This window comes from Mesocricetus auratus, unplaced genomic scaffold (genome assembly GCF_017639785.1).
Source record: "Mesocricetus auratus isolate SY011 unplaced genomic scaffold, BCM_Maur_2.0 Super-Scaffold_100008, whole genome shotgun sequence".
Classification (NCBI taxonomy): Eukaryota; Metazoa; Chordata; class Mammalia; order Rodentia; family Cricetidae; genus Mesocricetus; species Mesocricetus auratus.
In genome coordinates, this window is record NW_024429192.1 from 56,165,563 (window position 1) to 56,188,931 (window position 23,369).

A 23,369-nucleotide genomic window follows, 5' to 3' on the forward strand; every position below is an offset into this window, starting at 1 on the left:
GTTAACTCCTACCTGCTAGAGCCACACAGCGGGCAATCATCAGAGAGGTCTCAGGACTCTCTGCTTCTTAGGGGGTAAGCGACCCAAGGCAAGTTCTGTGATGCCACACTTGGTAACACCATGGGACAGACCTTAAAGTAAATTAATGGAACTTTACTGCATCTCTCCAGGCAAGGAATGAGAGGAACCAGCTCAGGCTTTAGATCCAGACTAGTAGTGACCCTGCTCTTTCTTCCCTTTAGTCCTACAGTGACAATGGAAGGAAGTGTGGAATGATGGGAATTAATCTGTTCTCACACCAGCAGGTTGATGCTCCTGTTTGTTTTGAATCTCTCCAGCAGATGCTGGGTGAATCACACGGGATATGGTGATCCTGAATTCAGGCTAGTGAACAACAGTCAATAAGCCCAAGTTCTTCATGGGGTGAGAAAATGGGACAATTTTCCTATAAACATATGCTGAAGAAGACAGGGAGGGTCTTGCATTCCCAGTAAGTTTCTTTCCTCAGACATCCAAAGAAAAGGATCCTGAACTAGCTTCTAGGAACCGCAGTTCCAAACCACTACCCATCCTACTTAGAGTGATCCCAGGATGTGTTAAGGTAACAAGACAACCAGGGTCATAAAGCCAGAGCAGGTTGACCGGGACAAAGGGCCCAGGCCTCCTGAAGACAAGGCAGGACACACCATAGGTGCCTCTCCAAAGGGAACCAACATTTCCCAATGCTGACCACAGTGAGCTGTGACAGTGCCACAGGGGACAAGCACATCACAGCTCACTCATACAGGAGATTCTTGACAACTGAGAAAAAGCAGAGCAGAAACAAGTTAGGCAAAAGGTGCACTGTGCATGTGTGTGGTTAGCTATTATCAATGACTGAAATACAATACTGACAAGTGTAGTGTACTGCATGCATGCTTCCACTGCAGGACTTTAGATGATTCAAGGCAACTGTATGCAAAAACAGCTGTGGAGTTGGGGATGTAGCTCGGTCGGTAAAGTGCATGACTTAAGCTGAGCCCAACCCTTAAAACCACCGAAAGCTGGGCTCAGCAGTCGAGACAGGGAAGCAGAAGTCAGAAATTCAAATGGATCCTCCTCAGCCACATAGTAGGTTCAAGGGCCTGTCTCAAAAGATCCCACAATAATATCTAACACCAGCCAGTATAGAAGCAAATGCTTTGCTTTTCTGAATCCTATTGGCTGCTTTGATTGAGCAAGGTCAACCTGATGACAATAAGTCTAGTATCCCAACCAGGACTCAGTAGCAGCCATGGATAAAGCTGGAAGAGCCCCTGACTAGATCGTCCATGGGCACACTCCCACGTCACAAAGGAAGGTGGCCTCCCTGACTCCCCAGGATTGCTGTGGCCAACAGACATGAGAATGTAACTGACTGGGTCAGACGTCTTGGTTTCTCTCTGCAGCTCTAAGAACAGTGGCAGGCCACCCAAATAATACCAACTGAATACTGTGCCCATGACCAGGGCTGCCTGCTAGCCCAGAGATCCACTATGCTGGGAATGTCTTGCTTTAAGGTCACAATAGTAACCAGCCTCAGGGGTGAGAAAACCCCAGCCTTCCTCATCTGGGAGGTAGGCACTGGCTTCCCACAGTACACAGACTCCAAGGGAGGAATCACTGAGACCAGGAATGAATGCCCTGTATCTATCTCCAGTGGGACTAGACTAAATATACCTCTGGCTTTTCCCACAGCTGTTCTTCCTCCTCCCACCGAGAGCAAGCCCAGAGAAGCTGCCTTTCTAGAGTCCTGAGGAGCCAGATCCACAACTCACTAGTCTCAGACTAACCACCCAAGGTGAGTTTATCTGTTCCTTCGTTCTTGGTTCTTGTGTCCAGCAATGAACTGAGTTCCATTGAGAGAAAGGAAAGCCCCAGCCTGTCCTTCAATGGAAAGAAACATATGACCGAGGATAGCCGTTGATAACATGTGAAAATGATGCTGCGCAGATGAAAGTTGTTAATAGGGCTTGAGAAAGAGAAGGAAATTGGCAGAGGAAGAGAATGGAGGGAGGAGAGGAGAGGAGAGAAAGAATGGGAAGGAAAGGGGGAAGAATGAGAAAGTAAACACAGGGAGGTAGGGAAACACAGGTGTCCCCACGCCCAGCAGATGACCCAATCCCTCTAAGCATTAGGTTTCTTCATGTACAAAGCTACACTGAGACTGCTGTGAGATTCATTCACTGCAGCAAGCCACCCTGTCTACACAACTGAACTTTTCCTGTCAAAGCTCCCCCTTGAAAATTCCAACCGACAGGGACTTTGGTTCAAGAACCAGTGCACTGTTTTGGAAAACTTCTGGAGAAAATTCAGTGCCCACAGGATGGAGCAGCTCATTGCATCATTTACCCACATGGTCCAGTACAATAAGCAGTACCAGCTGCTGCTGGAACCTCAGCCAGTAAGCCTTCATAGCGGGGCCTTCCATAGCCTTCGCCCAGGTGGCTGGTCCTGGTTGTAGTGTTCCCTGGTACACTGTAACAATTTCCTCATTTCTTCCCCAGTAGGAAAAATAACTCATTCTGAATTTCTCCTTAGAACCACCATCATACCCCCAAATCCCTAGACAACTGCCAATCAGCCTCTGAAGCCCGAGTTTATGGATCCAAATATATGTTCAATGAACCTACTGGCCTTTACCTTGAATCTACTAAAGAATCTCTTTAGTTCTCTGAACATGAACATTTTCTTTAGCTATCACAATGCAAAATGCCATTTTAACAGCACATTGGATTTCCTCTCAACACTGTTATTCTATGGAAATCTAACAAATCACCAACGGAGGGGCATCTACAGCCTATCTTCCTCCTTCCTTTATTTGGTGCTCAAATGCAGTGTGGTCCCCGCATCAAGGGCTAATGCCTCCTCTCCACATTCCAGGGCTCGGTTTCTTGGCCTCGTAGGAAGGCAGCCCAGCCCCTTCCCATTTCCAGAGCGTTTGGCAAACTATAAATCCCCGGGGAGGTATCTGAATTCCCTTTAACAAAAGTCTGTCTCTAACCCAGTAGAACCATCTTGGAAGGGCAGCACAGGACTGCTTTTTATGGCCATTGTGGCCTGCCTTCCTCCTGCGGACTTCTCCAGAACTGAAGAAGCAAAGGGGAAGAGACGTGTGCAAGGGAAGGAGCGAAAGGGACACAATGTTTGACATCTCAGGACAGATCTCTGACCAGTAATGACGGGCTGCTAGATGAGAGGCAGGGCCCCACCACCTCAGCCTTCTTAAGGTCTTAGAAGTTATAATCACACTTCAAACAGGCAGGCACAGCATCAAACCCCAGAATTCTTTGCCAGCAAGGCCTGGAAACCACACTGCTGTTTGTGTCATAACTAGGGCACATCTTGCCACTGAGAACACAAGGCTTTCATTCTGGATGGTATTTTTGGCTAAGGTCTGCAAGCCAGGAAATGGGGGCTATGGTCTACAAAGGGCTGTAAAAGTGGACAGTTACGAGTCTCTATAATTGCCCAATTAGTAAAACGAGGCTCCAGTTCTAAGCTGCTTACCAGATGGACACATCCGGTCTGCAAGCCCCCCTGCAGCGTGAAGGCCTCAGCCTGCAGAAAATGAAAATGCTGGTGATGCACTGATTTGACACTTAGCTCACTGCTTATCTAAGTTTCAAAGGCTGTGAGCAGATGCTCAGGCACACAAAAGACTGTTAAAGACAGTGCTGCCTCATCTTCACAGAGTCCCTCCTGAGACAACATAAGGGTTAAAATGGTTGCTGGTGTGCTCAGCTGACAGAGGCAGGGTTCATGTCTTATGCCAGCAGACAGATGACATAGGGTCCAGAGGATATGTGCACACTCGGGACGAGCAGAGGAGAAGGCTGGGAACTGCCACACGTCTATGTGTTCAGAGTCAAGAACATGGCTGCCTTTGAGGGGCCTGTTGTCCTCACCAGGGACTCTTCATCAAAAGAACTCTCCAACAAATGTCCTCATAAAACATTTATCAGATTTTTTTTTACTTTACCCACATTTGATGTCCTTAGGTTCCTCTCATAGGCCCAGCATGCCTTTCGTTAAACAAACAAACCATCAGTGGAGAAACTATGTCAAAATAGGTACAATGAGCAGATTATTAATGCACTTTTGCTTAAGAATTTAGCTTTAAGCTGCAGAAATGGCTCAGTGGTTAAGAGCACTGACTGCTTTTCCACAGGACCTGGGTTCAATTCCCAGCAGTCACATAGTAGCTCACAACTGTAACTCCAAGATCTGTACACAGCCATACATACAAGAAAAACACCAATACACATAAAATACTGATACAGGGAATCAGTGACTGTTTCTAGATCTTTCAGGACACTGTAGGAATTTGGATTCATCATCTGTTAGGCTCCACTTTTGGTGTGAGGGAAAACTATGTTGCCTGGTTAATAGTGGGGATGGTCTTTCTCTTGGCCTGGAGAGAAGAGAAGCAGGCACCTTTGTTGAGGGGCTCTTGAGAGCTAATTTGCAGGTCTCCTGGAAATTCCAGAGCACTGAGATCCTAGACTAGATGAGTGGGGAATTTGAGGGAATGCCTCCCTGCACATGGGGACGACTTGCCCACCTCACTGTCCTCTCAGTCACTGCTCACCATTCACAGGGGCTCACAGGACAGGCCCTGAGCTACTACAGTATCAGGCAATGAGTCTCCCTGCAGGAAGACTACAGATACTCAAAAATCAATTATAGCAAATGTTCCTTAACCTCGAGGCCCTGCATGAATCCCCATCCCATATGTTCTGCCACTCTGCTACCTTCTCACTTGGCTCCAGCCACAATGGCCATCTTGACTAAGCTGGCCTTGATCCCACCGCAGGGCCTTTGCACTCACTGTGCTGTCTGCCTAGAATAGCATCCCTTCTTCTTCAGTCTAATCTTATTCCCTGTTCACTTTCGTAAATAAAATTGTGTGCATGTGTGGTGCTGGGAACCCAGGACAGGGATGTAGGGATAGTGGACATGATCTCTACCACTGAGCAACATCCCCAGATCTCTGTTCATTTTCTTAAGAGCATGTATCAGCATGTGAAGTTAAGCCATGTCTTGACTGTTGCCACCATCTCCATCAGAGGGTAGGCAGGGCAAGGGCAGACCTGTGTTTTAGTGTCCCCAGACCAGGTGAATGTAGCAGAGATTTTTTTTTTGGTGTAAGTAAATGCGACAAGGGATGCATGGTGTTAGCAGTGCTTATTCTGAGGTGAGAGGGAAGGCTTCTGGGAGAGAGTGACATCTGCTAGGAGCTAGCTAGGCTTTAGGAGCAGAGCTACAGAGACCAGCAGAGGGGTTGCAGAACACCCCAGAGGGCGGGCCAGTGCTCTGAAAGATTGCGAAGCCTTGACAAAAGGATAAAGAGGTGAGAAAGAGTCCCGTGAGCACAGAATCTGCTAGACTCCCACAAACAGCTCTAATCTGGCAGGAGGGCTGCATAGTCAGTTTCTCACAGGAAAAAACAGCAAGTGGAGGGCAAGACATTGCTGCATTGTGCCATCTTGTGGTCAGAGCCTTGAGGTGCAGCACACGAGCCCATGGCTAGCTCCAAGCCAGTTTGAACTAATTCCTCATGTCTTTGACTTGGTCCAGATGAACGTGCATTCCTCCCTGTCCTTTACCAAGAACACAGATAATACTGCAGATTCTTTGGTAAAATCACTTCCTGGAATAACCTGTCTTGTTTAAAGTTTGGACACCTATCATACCAGCACACATGGAACATTCTATAGTCTGGGGACGATTCACTTAATCCTCACAGTACCGTGACTATCAGTGACCCCACGTCACAGAGGAAGTTGATGCCTGGAGAGTTGACAGGCAGGTGGCAGGACTAGGAAGTGGTGAGTGGAATTCAGGTCAGGCAGTTAGCTTTGCATTCACTTTCCAATGCCACACGGAGAGTGACAGAACCAGGCCTGGGTAGCTATAGGGAAGGATGGATCAGAAGTTGAGGCAGCGTGGAATAAGTCCCTTACATCTTCCAGGGGCCTGGGTGCCAAAGGAGATGCTAGGAAAGTCAGAATGACTCTAAAGATGAGGGTGGTGCAAAATATAGCCCGGAACCTCCAAAGCACCTTGGGGCAGGGTGCCAGAAATGTCTTAGTGCCAGGTTTACCCTGCCAGCCCTGTGCAGGGAAGTCTTGTATCGGGCCCGAGTGTGGTCGTGTCTCAGCCTTGTTTTCCATTTATGGTTCTGAGCTTCAGTCTGGCTTAGAAAGGTCAGTACATCCCCCACCCGGGAGGGCACTCACTCACCAGGCTGCTGACAGCAGATTCAAAGGATCTGGTGGGGCTATGCTGCAGTTTTCCCCTTTCGCTTTAACATTCTTAGATGAGCAATCACACAGCCTTCCCCAGCCTTCCAAATACCCAGAAGTCAGGGGAATGCCCTCAAATTCTCCAACCTTAATCTGAAGACCCTGCTACTCACAGAGACCATTAGCATAGCTGAGTCCCTAATCCAATTTAAATACAAACAGCTGAAGACTGACACTGGCTTAGCTGACTACCAGAGGAAGTTGGGGAGCTGGGGCAGCTGGCCCATCCTGTGTCATTTGTATTTTCCTGGCCACTACATACAGACTGGGTAGCCTCTGGGAAGATGGGAGAGCTGCTGCCCTGGCTGGGCCTCTGAGACCAGGCTGCGAGCTTCTGTGCTTCCTAGGAAGTCTCATCACAGTCCCCTGAGGCCTCCAGCAGCCATGCCATGAGTACTATAGAAATAAGTTGATTATATGTGTGTAGCAGAGAAGATCTCACAGGACACTGCCAGCTCTGACCCCAGTGTAGAAGGCTTCCTGGAAGGAAGGGGCAGGCTGGTTCACACATGACTCCACACAAAGGCATTTCTTCAGAGAAATCCAAGTCCCTCCCAGCAGATGGTTGCACAGGGCAGACATAGACTACATTCTCTCTTAGTGACAGCTCCCTTAGCCTTAGAGAAGGACAGTGCCCTTCCCTTCATGGCTCATCTTCTGCATTGGGCCAGGGGAGATGCACCCTGAGAAAGGGCAAATATGGGGTGACATGGGCCTCAGCCTCAGGGCCTGGGCCCAGAAGCCAGCTTCACCTACTGTTCTGGGGTAGTGTGCTGGCCAAGTTCCACTAATGTCAAGACCACTTATACCCTTCTGTATAAGACAGGGACAACACTCTGAGCCGAGCCCTAGGAGTCTCTGTGAGGTGGTATAGTTAAAGAGTTAGAGGAGGCAGAATGCATTTCATGCCCTCTTCTGTGATACCATCTCACATAGTCTTCCAGAATGGGGCTGTTCACACTACAAGAGGACTCTCCTAAGAGGTTTACAGGGGTGGGAACAAAAAGAAATGAGGCATGGTTTTCTGCTTGGCTGGTAGAGAAGGCAGGCACACTCTACCCCATCTAAGCACCCAGAGGACTCAGTCACTCTCAGGACTGAGACACAGGCCAAGGAAAGGTGGGAATAACCTGATGGTGCTTCCGAGAAGCACCCTGCCTTCCTGGAAACAGCCACCGTATGTAGACACAGCCCAGAGGGATCAGTCCCAAGCCTAAGATTCATGGTGATTCTCAGGGCCTAAGTGCTGGGCTGATCAATGGATGACCGTGATAGCCAGATTACTTGGCACCAGGCTGGTGATGAATGAAAACAAGCCTGGACAGTGGGGAGGAGGGGTGGGAGGGGGCTGGGTAAGGGAAAACCTTCAACTGTTCAGAAGTCTCAGGGCCTGCTTAATATGAGCACCTCAGGGCACAGAGCCATTTGTGAGGCCGGTGCATGCCAATGACATGTGAATACCCTCCTAAAGTCTTGCAGTGCAGGTGGTGTCTACACTGAGAGCTTCTGAATTCAGGAGAGCTCTCATCTCTTTTCCTGGTGTGTGTCCATGGCCCAGGGATGGGAGACAGACTCCCGTTACTGTGGATCACAAGAGACCGTCTCTTTCATCTGTCAGCCTCCAGGGTCAGGGTCTTCCCTTCTCTCCCTTCCCCCCTTTCCTTTGAGACAGGGTCTTGCTTTCTGTGTGTTTCAGGTTGGCCTGGAACTCAGGATGGCCCCGCCTCACCCTCTCTAGTGCTGGATGTCAGCTGTGCCACTTCATGCCTATGCTCAGGACTTTCTATGGAACCTCTCCTTTGTACCTAGATGTCCCAGCAGCCTCTCTGCTTCCATCGCTGCCTGCCAGCAATCATGATCCCATTTACACTTCTGCTCCTTGGAGTTGGGCCAGTAATCCTATGGTCTATAAAAGCAGCAGAGCTGTAGGGGGAACGCTTGAAGGATCCTACCTTGGACAGTGACCCTGGCGCTGCAGGACACCTGCCCCAAGGCATTCTCAGCCAGGCAGGTGTAGGTGCCGCGGTCCTCTGGCAGGGCATCCTGGATGTGGAGCTCAGCCACACCAGCCTCGCAGATGGAGTGAGCGAACTTGATGGGCTGCCCTGCAGAGGGAAGCACAGAGTAGCTCAGGTTAGGAAGCACCTGGTGGTGGGACACCAGCCCTGACCTCAGCAGGGCAACAGTCGTGACACTGGAGCTGGCCCAAATGCATGGGGGATAAGACTGGGCCTGGAAAGACAGGGTAGAGTCACTCTGGAAGAATTTGGCATGCAGGAGGCAATGACAGACAGCTGACATTTTTGGATAACCTCCATTCCGCACACCTGGAAAGAATTGTGCAGAGTCTTTTGGTCCACAGCCCAGGCTCATGCGGAGTAGACCTCACTGAGACTGAACATGTGGCTCTCAGCTCTTTTGAGATGCCTCCAGAAATAATGATTCCATTTCCCATTATAGATATTGATCAGAAAGCAATGCTGCAGCCCCACCCTAATGTCGCAATTATATTCATTTCTTCTGTGCAATAAACTACACTTTAGCTTGCATGGAAAGGATAAACACAGAGAATGAAAAATGAAAGGACCTACAAGAAACCTTCTCTACATGCAATGTTGTGTGGCAACAGGTTGTAAGCAGTTAGCGTCAGTGCCGCCCTTAGTACTGCGTGCTCTCAAACTGTCTCGTTCCATAATGGAACCTTTATTTCTAGGGAAACAGTCTGTCTTATTACTGAAGAGCCTGGCCTCCAGCAGGAATACGTTCATATATAGGAGGCAGCTGTCACTTCTTTCTCTTGCCAGCCCCCAGTCCTAGTTTGCACTTCATAAAACTAAGGGTGGGAGGCAGAAGAGGCAAGCAGTTTAGTGAGAAACAGCCATCCCCATGGAGCAATGTTTTCTTCTGCACATAACAACACTTTTTGTCTCCAGGACAGTTTTGCAGAGAGTCTGCCAAGCAAGAGGGAAGGAAAAGAACCTTCCCAACCAATTGCACTCCAGAAAAGTAGGACTGGGAGGGATGGGTGGAGGGAGGGCAGGGTCAGAGACTATCACTGGAAGGACTGAATACCCTATGTTTTTCTTTTTGTAACAATGACACCCTTAGAATCTGAGATCACCAGCATGCTCCCTGACTGTTCTCAGCCTGTTTCCTCTGTCCCAACATGTGTGACAAGCACTGTGAGAGCTTGTATTTTACTGATGCAAATTCTTGACTCCCTTTGGCCCCACAAGCAGGGATGGAGACCCAGAAAGAAGCTGCTGGCTCAGAATGCATCATGATTGAGGGTTAAGAAACTTGGAGGTTTAGTTGGACTAATTAGCAGTCAAGAAAGGTGAATTTAAGCATGATTGCCCTCTAGTGGGAGAAGTGTGGAAAGCCAAGATCTACGCCACATTCAATCCCCACTACTAGCAAACAGAACCCATGCTCCAAATTCCACTGGCAACCTGATACATACATACATACATGTGTGTGTTATATTAATTATTTAGAATAGAACATATAATTACTACATACTTTATTATAACATGTTTCATTGTCAAATACAATAGTATATAGTAATATGTATTAGTTAAAATGTATACTTACATATATTATATATTAATTTTTTGGCAATTCCGTATAATGTACTTTGGCCATAGTCTCCCCAACTCCTCCCCCTCACTCCTACCAGTTCCACTCCCAACTCAACCCACAACTTTGTGTCCTTTTTGTTTTGTTTGAATAACCCATCAAGTCCAGTCTTTGCTGTCCATATATTCTTGGGTACTGAGCATGATTGACCTACCAGGGACCATACACGTTTTTAAAGAAAATGGACTCTCTCTCTCCCTCATAAGCCACCAGCTACCAATAGCTCATCAATCTTTGCTGCTTCCCTGCTCCGTGTCAGAATGTTGACTGGATGGATCTTGCTTAGGTCTTATGCAGGCAACCACAGCTGCTATGAGGTCATGAATGGAGTGGCAGGCCCTGTCCATGCTGCTTCAGTCCAGCCCTCCCCTACTTCCGGCTATTGCAGTCTTTCTGTCCCATCTTTTGAGGTGGTCCCTGAGGGTTGGGATGAATATGATATAGATGTCTCATTTGTGGCTGAGCACTCTAAAATGCACCATTTTCTGCATATTGACCAGAGGTGAGTTTCTGTTTACCACTGTCCACTGCACAAAAATATCTTCTCCACACTGACCTATGCCATTTGGTTTTACACAGTTGGCAAACCAAGAACACTAAGTACTTTATATTGTTTTTTTTTAAATAAAAATGAATAAAATTTCATGACATGGGAAAACTGCATGAAATTCTACCTTCAGTGCCCACAAATCATTTTCATACTGTGCGCTGTTTTTGTGCTGCAATGGAGTTGAATGGTTGCTGCAGAGGAGTATGTCCTGAGAGCCTGAAAGGATTTACACACTGGCTCTCTTGGGAGGAAAAGCTTGTTGGTCCTTGCTTAGCTTTGACCAGTCAAAGCCAAACTCTCACTTAGACCCATGAGTGGTCATTATGCTCATATTAAGCTCTAGCCCAGAGTAAGCTCCTTGCAGTCAGTCCCAGGGCACCTTAGGATCCGCCCATGGGTGAGGGGTGGGAGAAAGGACGGACCTCAGTTCTCACCTGCCTACCTAAGATAACTGCATGGAGAGCACAGATCATTTCTGGCAAAGCCGGAGAGAACTATAGTGGCATGGAGGCTCACAGGCAACAGGTCAGGACAGTGACACACCTGGGGACTATTTGGTGACAAGCGATGGATACCTCCTCCTAGGAAGCACCTGTGCTATTCCATGTGAGAACTTGCTAAGACTGCAAGCTCTGCCCCCGTCCCAGAAAATCAGGTTACCTGACTACTCTGTGTTGTAAGGAGACCCCTCTCAGCAGGTCCCTGGGGTTTCTTCCAAGCAGCCTCTGCCCATTGAACAGACTAGCCCCAGTTACAGAGTCAGTCTCCCACACTCTTAAAATTAAAAGGCCCTCAAAGGAAGAGACAGATAAAGATATTTGGTAATTATTTTCTTCAAAGAGCATTGCTTGGGTCAGGTATGGTGGCACACACCTTTAATTCCAGCACTTAGAAGCAGAGGAAGGCAGATCTCTGTGAGTTCGTGGCCAGCCTGTTCTGCACAGTAAGTTTCAGAACAACCAGGACTACATAAAGAGACCCTATCTTAAACTGGGGCAGGGATTGGGAGCGGGAGCTGGTCAAGATCATGATGGGGAAAACCACAGAGACAACTGACCGAAGCTAGAGGGAGCTCAGGTTCCATGGAGAATGTGCATGGGACTGAACTAGACCCTCTGAATGTGGGTGGCAGTTATGAGACTTGGCACCAGGACCTATCCCAGGGGCATGAACTGGCTTTTTGGAGCCCATTGCCTATGGAGGGATACCTTGCTCATCCTTGATACGAAGAGTGGGGGCTTGGTCCTGCCTCAACTTGATATGCTATACTTGGTTGACTTCCCAAGGAAGGCTTTACCCTCTATGATGTGGATGGCATGGGGGAGGAGTTTGGGAGGCAGTGGGGCAGGAGAAGGGGAGGGAGGGGAACTGGGTTGGTATGTAAAATGAAAAATAAATAAAAGAGATCCTGTTTTGAAAACAAAACAAATGTCAAAGAAGCTTAATTATAGAATTGTAATGAGCATTATAAAGAACTACCGGTGATCATCCTAGATCCACCTGCACCCAATAAAAGATCAAATTCCTTGACCAAGTTCTGATGTAGTTCACTGGGTTATTCATTTGCATGTTCATTATTGACTCAACAGATGCTTATTGGTGATCTCTTAGGAGTCTAATCACAAGAAAGAAATTGAAATTGTGTGTATATCTCTGGGCAAGTGTCTCACTACCCACTTTATATATGTGAACTGAGGGCATGTGTACCAGCCACCTTGCCAGGTTGGCAGCAGTATTCCCAAAGAGCAGATGAGCTGGCTCAGTAAGTGAGCAGCAGACCCAGCTCCCACACCTCTTTAATGTGCTTCTGAGGCACACAGGGCTCAGTATGAGAAGTGAGAACTCAAGTCAGGCAGCTAATGGGGTTGGAACAGGGGGAACTCACCATTGAGCAGCCAAGTGATTCGGGGTACTGGGGTTCCCCGTACAGAGCACCTCAGCACAAAATCCTGGCCCTCAACGACAACACTGTCCTTCAGGACACTAGAGAATGAAGGAGCTGTCTGTGCCAAGTTTGACCCTGTGAAGACAAACAACAGAAATACCCTCTCAGATCACAGCTCGCCCACCTGGTGAGTGGCCAGTTATCCCAAGCCTTGCAAGGCAGACACCCCATTGTCCTGGGCCCTGTGTTTCCTCAACGGCTGGCCTGTGCCTTGCCTACCTTTATGCTTGGGAAAGAAAGGAACATATGCCTGCAGTCCACTCAGTACAACTGACAGGGGGTCTTCCGGGGTCACCAAGCTCCCTAGTGCTAGGGCACTCACACAGAGGCCTGCCTTCTTCCTTGTGAGGCAAATCTCTCCCATCTACTTTTGACCTTTGCTATCCTGGGCATCCTGGGAGTGCCTTCTCCCCTCTTTCTGGGTCTGACTCCAAGTTCTAGGATCTCTTCTTCACACATGCCATCACTCATCATATGGTCTTATTACATAGATCAAATTAATATCTCATTTGTAGAAACTGTAGGCCTACAGTGGCGATATTGAAATTGTTTAAATTATTTTCCCCCATTTCCAGGTCTGAATCAGATGACAAGGATTCATGTTCATCTTCCAAGTGTGGCTTGAGCCCTGTCCTAGGTCAAAGGTCCAGAATGACTGATGTAGGTGCTATCTACACACATTGATGAATGGACTTTCTACTCTTGGAGAACTGCCCGCTGAACTTTCCAAGTTTGGAACCTTCTACCCTGCAGATTTGGAAACACTTTAAATTTTGAGGACCTTAATTAAGAGCAGCAGGGACAGATGATGGCATCAAAACCAGCCAGTGTATGGTACAGCAGAGTCAGGCAACTTCCTCAGTCCACAACCACACTGTCTCCTCTAGGGTAGGTGGTGGGTGAGCAGACACAAGACAGCAAAGGTGCTTCTAATCAGGACCGACACCGAGGAAGGGACAACCCGTCCAAGGACTGTAGGGATGCATCATCCATATCTTCTCTGAGTCACCATCAGATTCCCTCACTAGAGAGATGCTGTTCAGAGTCACTGGCAAGATTATGTTCCTAGCCAACTTGGGTTAAGAATATGGTATCTTTTATAAGGTGTATATAAGTAACATAACTTTACTGCCATTCAGTACTTTAGTCTGGAAAATGGGTGTAGCTATAATTATCTATTGAGGCCACTGGGATTATTAAATAAAATAAAGCAAGCAATTCAAGGAGAGCATTGGAACAAGCCTAGCCTATAGAACAATCACAGTGAGCATTTGTCACTCTTGTCAAATGGAAGCTGTGCATGGAAACTCTGCTTGGAGCAAGTAGGGTTTGTTGTAAAAGAATAGAGAGGTTAAAGCCCCCAAGAAGAGAGTAACCAAGAAGGAGGAGGCTCCTCTGATGGGGAAAGAGGAAAGGCTAGGGGCAGAGTCATCCCTGGAGGCTAAGATCTTCTAAGGGATAGAAGATATGTGTGAGTAAAAGAAGCAGCCTTTTTGCATTTAGAGGAAGGAGAGGGTTGGTAGCAGATGCTAAAAAACATGCATGGCACAGACTATGTCTTGGTAAAGTTTTGAGAGAATGAATGGGAGATGTGTGTTCTGGAGAGGTTGCCAGATAGTAGACACCTTAAGGAGCTAGAGGAATGCAATGCACTTCTGGAAGAGCAGAGAAAAACAAAACCAAAAAAAAAACCTCTGCAATCTACACCATTAAAGCAGAGAGAATGTCATCACAGATCAAGCTTTCCAGAACTCTGGATATTAACCAAGGCTTGAGAAAACCAAACCACATTCCTCCAAGCTCAGCTGAATCTTGAGAAGGATGGCAGACTTTGTGGTCTTTTAACTGACCCTTCCCTTCACTCCAGCTCTTGGCAGTTTTGAAAACCAGAAGCAACTATGGAAGTTGTGAAAATGAGCTGTTTGGCAGGGGTTGCGGGTACCAGAGCTCCTGAGGACCACAGCCCCGAGAGAATCACCACCACTGCCCGGTTCCGCAAGCTCCCGCTCCACCTCCAGCACTGTCTGCTTCGACCTGACTCTGAGCTTGGTTTGTGCAAACCACTCTATCCCCAAGGTACTTGTGAAAAAGCAATTACTAAATATCACTGCTACTGAGGCAGCAATATCAACTGGGACTAGTAAGAGCCTGACCAATAAAACTTAAAAGGGAAAACTGGGAAAATGTCCATGGCTATGAAACTCTCACGTATCCCCAGGGTCCTAGAAGGCCTCATGCAAACGCAGGCTATGCGTATGCTCAAGGAGGACCTAAGAGGCCTGACTTTCACCGCTTGGCTGGTCTGCAGGCTCTGTGCTAGCGGGGAATAACGGCTAAGTTGAGCTGTAAACTTTCAGCAGTAGAACTGAGGATTTGCTTAAATACATGCAGAACCCCTCATCAAAGTCTGGAAGACACACTGGTTCAAGGTATTTCCTTAACTTATTTGTATTCAACTGTTACTTCAGTCACCAAGATGACTAAGTGAGGATGTCACTAACACATGCTAAGTAATCTGGTGCTACTGATGTTCCCCAAGGGCCCATACATCGGATTCCCAACTTTTTGGAATATGGAGGGCCCTGTAGGAGGGATCTAGTAGAAGGAGGCTAGGCCACTGGGAGGCGTCATTCTGGGGGATACTGGAACTCTGGTCCTTCATCTCTTGCTTTACTTCCTGGTTTCCATAAGCTAGGGAGCCTCTTCCATCACACCTCCCTGGGAGACTTCGTCATCACAGTGGTGGAGCAAGTTGACTGTGGACTGAAACCGCAAACTGTGAGCAAAAATAACGCTCCTCCTTTAGATCAATCACATCAGGAATTTGACTGCATAGACAGAAAGCTACAACACATCCAGACTTCGCAGGGTAGAAGAAAACAATTAAAAATTTAATAGAGTTCTTTGTATATCTCAAATATACAAAGAACTCTTAAAACTCTGCAACAACAAAAATTGACCCAATTTAAAATTTTGGCAAATATTTTTCACTAGATTTCTGCAAAGAAAATATGCAAACATCTAAAAAGTACATGAAATTATATTCAATGTTAGTCATCAGAGAAATGCAAGTCAAAATCCCAGAGAGATAACTATAGAAAAGTAAACTATGGACTGCAATGTGCTGGTGAGTAGGTGGGCCAATTGGAACATTTGTACACTGCTGGTGGAACAAAATGGTGACGCCACTGTAGAAAACAGTTCGCTGGTTCCTCAAAGGGAAACACAGCATTACCTCATGACTCAGCAGTTCCATAGGCACTGGAAAGCACGTGCACACAAAGCTCACAGAGAGCCCCACTCCTAAGAAGAGTGAATGGCTGCTGAGGGATGGAGGGAGAGCTCCCTGATAGATGTCTCAGTCTTAAGTGGTTCTCCTTAAACACATGTGCCTACAAGTAATAAACTAGTGTGTGTGTAGTATGTGTGTGTGTGCGTGTGTGTGTGTGTGTGTGTGTGTGTGTGTGTGTGTGTGTGTGTGTGATGAATCAGAGGAGTGATGGGAGCACATGGGAGGAATTGTAGCAGGAGAGGGTGGGGTATAAATGTATAAATGCAGTATAGCCATATATGAAAAATTTAAAAATTAAAGTAAAGCCGGGCGGTGGTGGCGCACGCCTTTAATCCCAGCACTCGGGAGGCAGAGACAGGCGGATCTCTGTGAGTTCGAGGCCAGGATGGACCAACAGCCTCCAAAACAATACAGAGAAACCCTGTCTCATAAAAACCAAAATAAAAAAAATAAAAAAATAAAAATCAAAGTAAAAAATGCCTGAAAAGCAGAAACACACCAAACATTTTTCTACTAACGACTGGACAAACACAAATGGATCCAGAGAGTGGACTGTTATTCAGCTAGAAAAGTGACTAAAGAGCTGGCACAAGCTACAACAAAGATGAAAATGGGAAGCATTCTTCTAAGATAAAGAAATCATGCGTGCGTGCGCACACACACACACACACACACACACACACACACACACACACACAATGATGCCATTGATACAGAATGTTCAGAATAGGCAGATCCATAGTGACAGAAAATAAGTAATGGGTATTGGGGCTGGGGCCATGGGAACAGCAATGTCTGATGATGGGCAGGATTTCAGAGTGACTGTCTAAATTTAGATCCTGGTGATGGACATACAATTCTGTGAACGTGTTACAAATCAGTGAATTACAAATTTCAAAGGGTGACTTTTATGCTATCTGCATTATGTTTCAAAATGTAGATTCACAGCAGAGGAAGCCAGAGGATAATCTAGGCTCTCCAGACATCCCATTCACCTTTGGTAGGCCTAAAGACACACATCTACCCCTGACAAGCCATGGAGCCTGGACCAGCTAATGAGGCAAGAGCTCCTGGGCCTGGCATCACTGCCCACAGGTACTCCATCTCCCAAAGGAATAGATAACATTCCTTGTAAAGAAATTCACTAGCACAGTAAAATATCAGTAAAGAGGCAAGTGAAGAATCTGGAGAGATGGCCAAGTAGTTAAGAGCACTGGCTGCTCGGTCAGAGGATCCAGGTTCGGTCCCTCGTACCTATGACAGATGGCTCACAACTTATGTAACTCTAGTTCCAGGGGATCTCGGCACCATCTAATACTGAGTTATCTCCTGTGGAGATTTTAGATACGCACAAAAGTAGAGAGTGATGTAGTGAATCCCCGAGTAGCTGTCACTCACTTCCATTTTTACATACGAATATTGTTTCGTTGATATTCTTGCCCATACTGCCCAACTGTGAAGTACTTTTAAGGCAAATACAAGGAATCATACAAATTTCACTAGAGGATAAATTAAAAAGAAACCTTGAGACCATCATCACAACCTTAAATAGCACCATGTGTCTCATATCTTGTCAGTAACCTTTAATCTAAACATTTTATACCTTGTTTCTCTCCCTCCCTTCTACTTTCCTTGCAATTCATTTGTTAAAATAACCTGGCAAAGATTGTTGGGCCCATAGAGCTCCCAACTGGATGTATTCTACTTGGTGATTCTACTCCTGGGGTTTTCATTTAATAGATTTATCGATGGTTTGACATGGACCTAGGGCCCACAATTATGTATTATGCATTTAAGATGGAAATTTTTTAAGACTTAAATTTACTCAGTGTGTGTGTATGTCTGTGTGCATATGTGTGCATGTACAGTACACATGGTATAGAAGGATAAGGAGGTCAGGGGACACTTGTGGGAGTTGCTCCTCTCCTCCCACAGTGTGTACCCTGGAGATTGGACTCAGGTCATCAGCCTTGGCAACAAGCTCGTTTGACCACTGAGTCCTCTCACCAGTACCAGGGAGAAATTTTATAGAAAAACAAATGGAAGCATAGACTAATTGACTGACTTCCTTCTTTCCTCTTCTTTTGTTCTGGTGCCAGAGATCAAAACCTGGAACTCAGCAAGCTACACAAGCACTCTACTGCTGAGCTGCCTGTCCATGCTATAACACTGGGAAAATGGTGACAACATAAACAGTCAACAAATGAGAAGATCCCGAAATTACCCAGGGCCATCTCACAATAGTATATAGCTACTAAAAATTTATGCCTTCAAAATACTAAATAATATAGAAGGAGGTTTGTGTTACATGAGTGAAACAGGATAGAAAGCAGGATTCAAACAAGCACAATGCTGATTTTGTTTGAAAGACATTACATATTTATTTTGGAGCCAGTAGATTATATATGGCTTAAATCCTGTACAATGAACATGCATTGCTTCTATAAACAGACAATAAACGAACATAAAAGGCGTGGCACCCCATCATCTCCTATTTCTTTAAGCCTGTATATTTAGTGACTGCTCATTCTCTGTGGTTAGAGCTGAGTCATTGCACTACTTGGACAGCTGAGGAATGTAAAAAAAAATACAGCTGTCAACTGGCCTTGGCATGGACTGGGGAATGTTTGTTTTGAGGTAACTCTGCAATAAACATCTGATTAAGAATCAGAGGATGGGAGCAGTGAAGATGACCGTTGCAGACTAGGTTGTGGCACTGTAGGACCTGAACTGCCTGAGGCATGGGAATCATCTATGAAAGCCACCACACGGAGAATCCACCTGGAGGGATGTACTCACGTTCCACCAGGAGGGTCCAGCTGCAGGACACCTGGCCAAGCCTATTGGATGCTGTGCAGCTGTATCTCCCACTGTCTCTTATCCGGGCTCTTCGTAGGCAGAGGTAATGGGAGGCACCATCTTCATAAATCTCAATGATGCCTTCTCGCCTCCTCACAGGGATGCCTTCCAGGAACCAGGCCACTTCAGGCTTTGGTATCCCTGAAACTACAGGGCCATGTGTGGAACATGTGCCTTCAGGGAGCACTGTGTGCTTCTTAAGGAGGGATGGGGACAGACTGACTGGGAGGGAAGAACTCAGGGTGGGCGGGAATTGTTTTCCTACTTCCCAGCCTGCCTCTTCTCCTGGGATCCTGCACTCACTGAGTAGATGTCCTCTGAGTCAGGGTCCTTAGGTGGAGGACAGCACTGGTGATGGGCCAGTTCTCCAGAGGAGACAGGAACGTCAAGAAAAGGAGGACAGAGAAGAAGGGGCCTGCAGTGTGTCTGTGATGATGGATATGCCGAGGGGTAAGTTAGAGTATAGGACCAATGCTCTATTTCATAAGGAGTAACAGGCTACTCTGAAGGCTTTAGAGACTGGGAACTTCCTAAAGAGAAGACCCTGGAAAGTAGCTCCTGGGGGACCTAGTTTAAGGAGATGCATAGATACAGGAGGCGTAGACTTATGTTTGCTGAAGGAAGGGAATGGCTGTCAAGGGGCTACATTTTGGGAACCAGCACTTTAAGCAGCTCTACTCACCCTCACATACGAACTTGACTGTTTGATCCTCAGTGACTTCTTGGTTTTGGGGCTGACTCTCAAATTTGGGGAATGTTGACTCCCTTTGACTCTCTGTGGAGATGTTTCTGGCAACAAATTTGTTCCCAACTGCACCTCCAAGGCCACTCTGTCTGGCAGGGAGTGTGGCTGGCTGAGGGGCAGCCAGACTTTTCCTCTCTTCCCCAGAAGGAGAGAAGGCCCTGAAGCCTGGAACTCTTGCTTCTGGCTGGACTTTCATAGCCTGCAGGGTGATGGTGCTGGAAGTCTTCTGCAGGGCTGAGGACTGCAGGGCCTTTCCAGGAGATTCCTCACACAGCTTCAGCTTGGGCTCCTGCTGGGACTTCAGGTGGCTGTTTGTGGCCCAGGCTGAGGAAACACTCCTCTGGGGGCTTGAGCAGTTCTTGCTTTCGGCTACAGTTTCTGGGTCCTTGGAGATTCCATTGGTCACCTCCTTCCTGATGTCTGGACTGGCAGCCTTGGTTCCTCTTACAAATGACCTGTGTGGCATTGAGAGTCAGGAGGGAAGGGGGGAGCAGGGGCAGGGTGTTTATCTGGTTACTTGCAAATGTTACCCGCCGTGATACAGACACCAAGTACCACAAAGCCCACAGATGAAAGTATCAACAAAGTACTGCAGCTTGTTCAATGTCCCAAACCAGAGCCAGGGGCCACCCTTGACCCTCCCTATCCTTTGCATCCACCCAGAGCCCTATGCATTGATACATCTCTTTTCCTTGGGGCTCTGGATTTCAAATCACCTGTAGGCTGGTTTCCCTTGCCCACCGAGCCCCTCTCTGATTGAATTCTAGGTAGCTACTGTAGTCAGCCTTTTAAAGACATAAACTGAGTCACATCACTTGAAGCTCAAGGAGGTTTCAGTTCTCTACTCTATTACGGATAAAGCTGAGCACCAGCACAGAGCCCCAACTGCTCTTGCCACACAAACCACTGACCTACAGACCACCAGGCTACTTCGGCCATGCAGGGCTTATTTAGGACCCTCAGTCCTCCTCTTGGGGCTTTCCCAGAACTGTTTTTGGAATATGTCCTCCTGAGCACTCATCACTTGCTAATGTGGCCCTTCCTAGGTCTAGTTTAAATGTGGACTTTTCAGAAAGGACATTCTCAACACAGTAATTGAAACTGGCGTCTCTCTGTCGTTCCTCGCAGAGGTCGCAGTTGTCATTTCATATGTGAGGCAGTTTAAGGCCTATCTCTACAGCAGATGGTCTGCTCTCACCCACCCCGTGTCCTGACATCCACTCTGTGCCTCACATACAGAAGGGAAGGAAGCAGCCATGACTGTGCACTAGATGACCGAGTGGATTCTGGTCTGCGATGGTAGTGAAGCCATCCTTAGCATGGCCTGCCTTGGGAGACACTGAGTGCTCCGAGAATTTCCATGCTGATGGTGACTCTAATCAAGCCAGATAGCAAACTACCACAGTGGAACAAAAGCAAAGTACCCCAAATAAAGTGACCCCCAAGCCAGTCCTCGCTTCCTACACGATGACTTGAAAATTCAGGGCATGTTCGCTGCTATTGCTCTGTGCAGAGTATTTTAAGGTGGAAAACATAATAATTATGAAGAAAAGACATACCTAGTGGCATTGTCCAAACCTGGAAGAGGGGCAGAAAGACAGTGGATTATTTTATATGCCAAGCAGAGACAATGCTAAGGTGACATTGATTTCATTTATTAAAGAACTGCTTGGGGCTTGGGGTGGGCTGAGAAATCTTTCCCACACTAGAAACATTTCCCAGGTCTTCTAACAGCAGCTGGCGCCTGAGGGCATGGACTCCCTTTCCCCTCACAAAACAGAGGGGAGCATGGCTAACAGATGGCAAATCAAGGAACAAACTCTCCAACAAAGATGCCAAACCCAATGCTTTCAGTTGCCTTCAGCATTCAAAACCAGCCCGCCCAAGCCCCCCAAAAAAGTCAATTTTGCGCAGATAAATGCTTTAGAAACATACAAAGGAAGTGACATTTTATTCTCCCAGGAAGTATAAAATATGCTCTTTTCTTACCAAATCTGTTTTATGCTTTTTTAATTTCATCTTGGAAAATTCCAAAATATATCCTAGTAGGAAAGTAGACATTATAAGACCTGAAAACCACCAGCATAATGGGGAAAGAACATTTTACCAGTCCTGTCGATCTCTTTTTGTCTTACTCTGTTTTTTTGTTTTTGAATACTTCCAAACAAATCCCAGCAGTGTATCATTTTGTCAATAGGGGCACTAAGAGGGAGTGGCCTTTAAATGCAAGGGTATGGAAAACCAAGGAATAGTAGCTCAACCTTGCCCAGAGGCCTGCCACAGTTCCTGACCCATGAGTCACATTCTTTGATTGGGACTGGGGTTTCTTGTTTTAATTGTATCTGGTGGAACAGAAATTCCAATGTACATGGTACACGGAATGTGTCGTGGTGGCTCTGTGAAGCCTGTTTCAGTTAAATATGTTTACACACGCAAATTTCTTTCTGTGGACTGTGGAAACATTTAAGTAAGAATAAAGAGATGATAGATGATAGATGGATGGATGCACCTGGGGAAGACAGGAGAACTGTAAGCAGGCTGTCAGAGAGGTTGCAAGGGACGAGCTGAGAGGCCCCGAGGATGAAAGTGAGGCAGAGGAGCTATTGTTGACAAGTCCGGTCTTGTGAGGGGGATCCTGGGTAGAGAAAGTTAACTTGAGGGAGCATCTTGTCAGGTCTAAGAAACTCAGGACAAATGGCTGGTGCCTATTAGCTGCATGCTGGCCTCCAGGCTCACTCAGTACCTGTGGATCCTCTAGCTCTTCTCACCCCAACCCCTACCCTAAACCTCTCCAGCTCATGGGTTTCCCTTCCCCCAGCTTCTCATTCTTATACAACAACGACATTTTGGCCATACACCCTCTTGGTCCTCTCTCTCGGTCTCCTTTGCTCACCCTTCCTCTCTCACTTTCCCCATCTCATGGCCTGGTCCAGTCTGCTGGCCATGTCTAGTCTACTACTTTCTCTCTCTGCTCTGGACCCTTGCTGCCTCTGGCTGTCCTCTCCTCAGATCTAAGATAAAAACCTTTTCACTAACTGTACCAGGGAGTGGTCATGCCATCCGTTTAGCACTGTGATTTGAGGGACAGAATGGACAAGTTAGATTTCAGGCAGAAATGATGGCAGAACATCAGCAACCCCTACTCTTCCAATAGTCAGAGATATGAAAAAGCTAGTTGAGTTAGGAAAAAGGACAGAAGATACAGGGGCAGGGCCTAATTAGGGACACAAATAAAGGGGACAGACAGCCCATGGCATCTTCCTCTAGGCCTGGTCTATGCTGCTAGTCCATCTCTTCCTTGTCTTCTACTTGAAAACTTCATCATTGAAAATGCATGGTTATCACCAGAGAGTCTGGGAAGCAGGGAGGACCCTAAGAGAGATATGCATAGTAACCTGGAGAAGGGTTATGGGAGATCTAATTGCATTGGGAGCAGCGGGGGAGGGGAGGGGACAGGGAGATGGGACAAAGAGAGGGGGAGAAGAAGAGGGGACAGGAAGACATGGGGGAGCAGGAAGGTTGAGCCAGGGCAATAATAGAGAAGGATGAGAGATACCATAATAGAGGGAGCTATTGTAAGTTAGAGAAGAGATATGACACTAGTGAGATCTTCACAGATCTACAAAAATGACACCAACTGGCACTAAGGCTACCTTAAATGCCCTACCCTGATAATCAGATTGATGACTACCTTATATGCCATCCTAGAACCCTCATCCAGTGACTGACAGAAGCAGAGGCAGACACCCACAGTTAAAAACTGAACTGAACTCCCGGAACCCAGTTGCAAAGAGGAGTGATGAGCAAAGGAATCAAGACCAGGCTGGTGAAACCCACAGAGGCAGCTGACCTAAACAAGGGGAAACACATGGTTCCCAGACTGATGACAGAGAGACCAGCATGGGATTAATCCAGACAGCCCCCCCACCCCAGCCTCGGCAATTTATGGGTCCTTGGAGAGCAGATCAGTATTTATCCCTGGCATACAAATGGACTCTGGGAGCCCATTCCAC

General features: G+C 47.0%; 1 protein-coding gene across 2 annotated transcripts in view; it reads right to left on the reverse strand.

The window, feature by feature from the left end:
* The window catches only part of Mylk (myosin light chain kinase), a 176,552-nt gene that overhangs the window by 97,900 nt on the left and 55,283 nt on the right, over positions 1 to 23,369 (reverse strand). For both annotated transcript variants that reach the window (XM_013114547.3, XM_021228014.2), the window contains exons 7-11: positions 20,916 to 20,934; positions 19,294 to 19,811; positions 18,552 to 18,758; positions 12,401 to 12,535; positions 8,279 to 8,431 (exon numbers count right to left, since the gene is read on the reverse strand). In XM_013114547.3, coding sequence (XP_012970001.1) covers positions 8,279 to 8,431; positions 12,401 to 12,535; positions 18,552 to 18,758; positions 19,294 to 19,811; positions 20,916 to 20,934 — 1,032 coding nt within the window. The remainder of the gene's footprint in view (positions 1 to 8,278; positions 8,432 to 12,400; positions 12,536 to 18,551; positions 18,759 to 19,293; positions 19,812 to 20,915; positions 20,935 to 23,369) is intronic.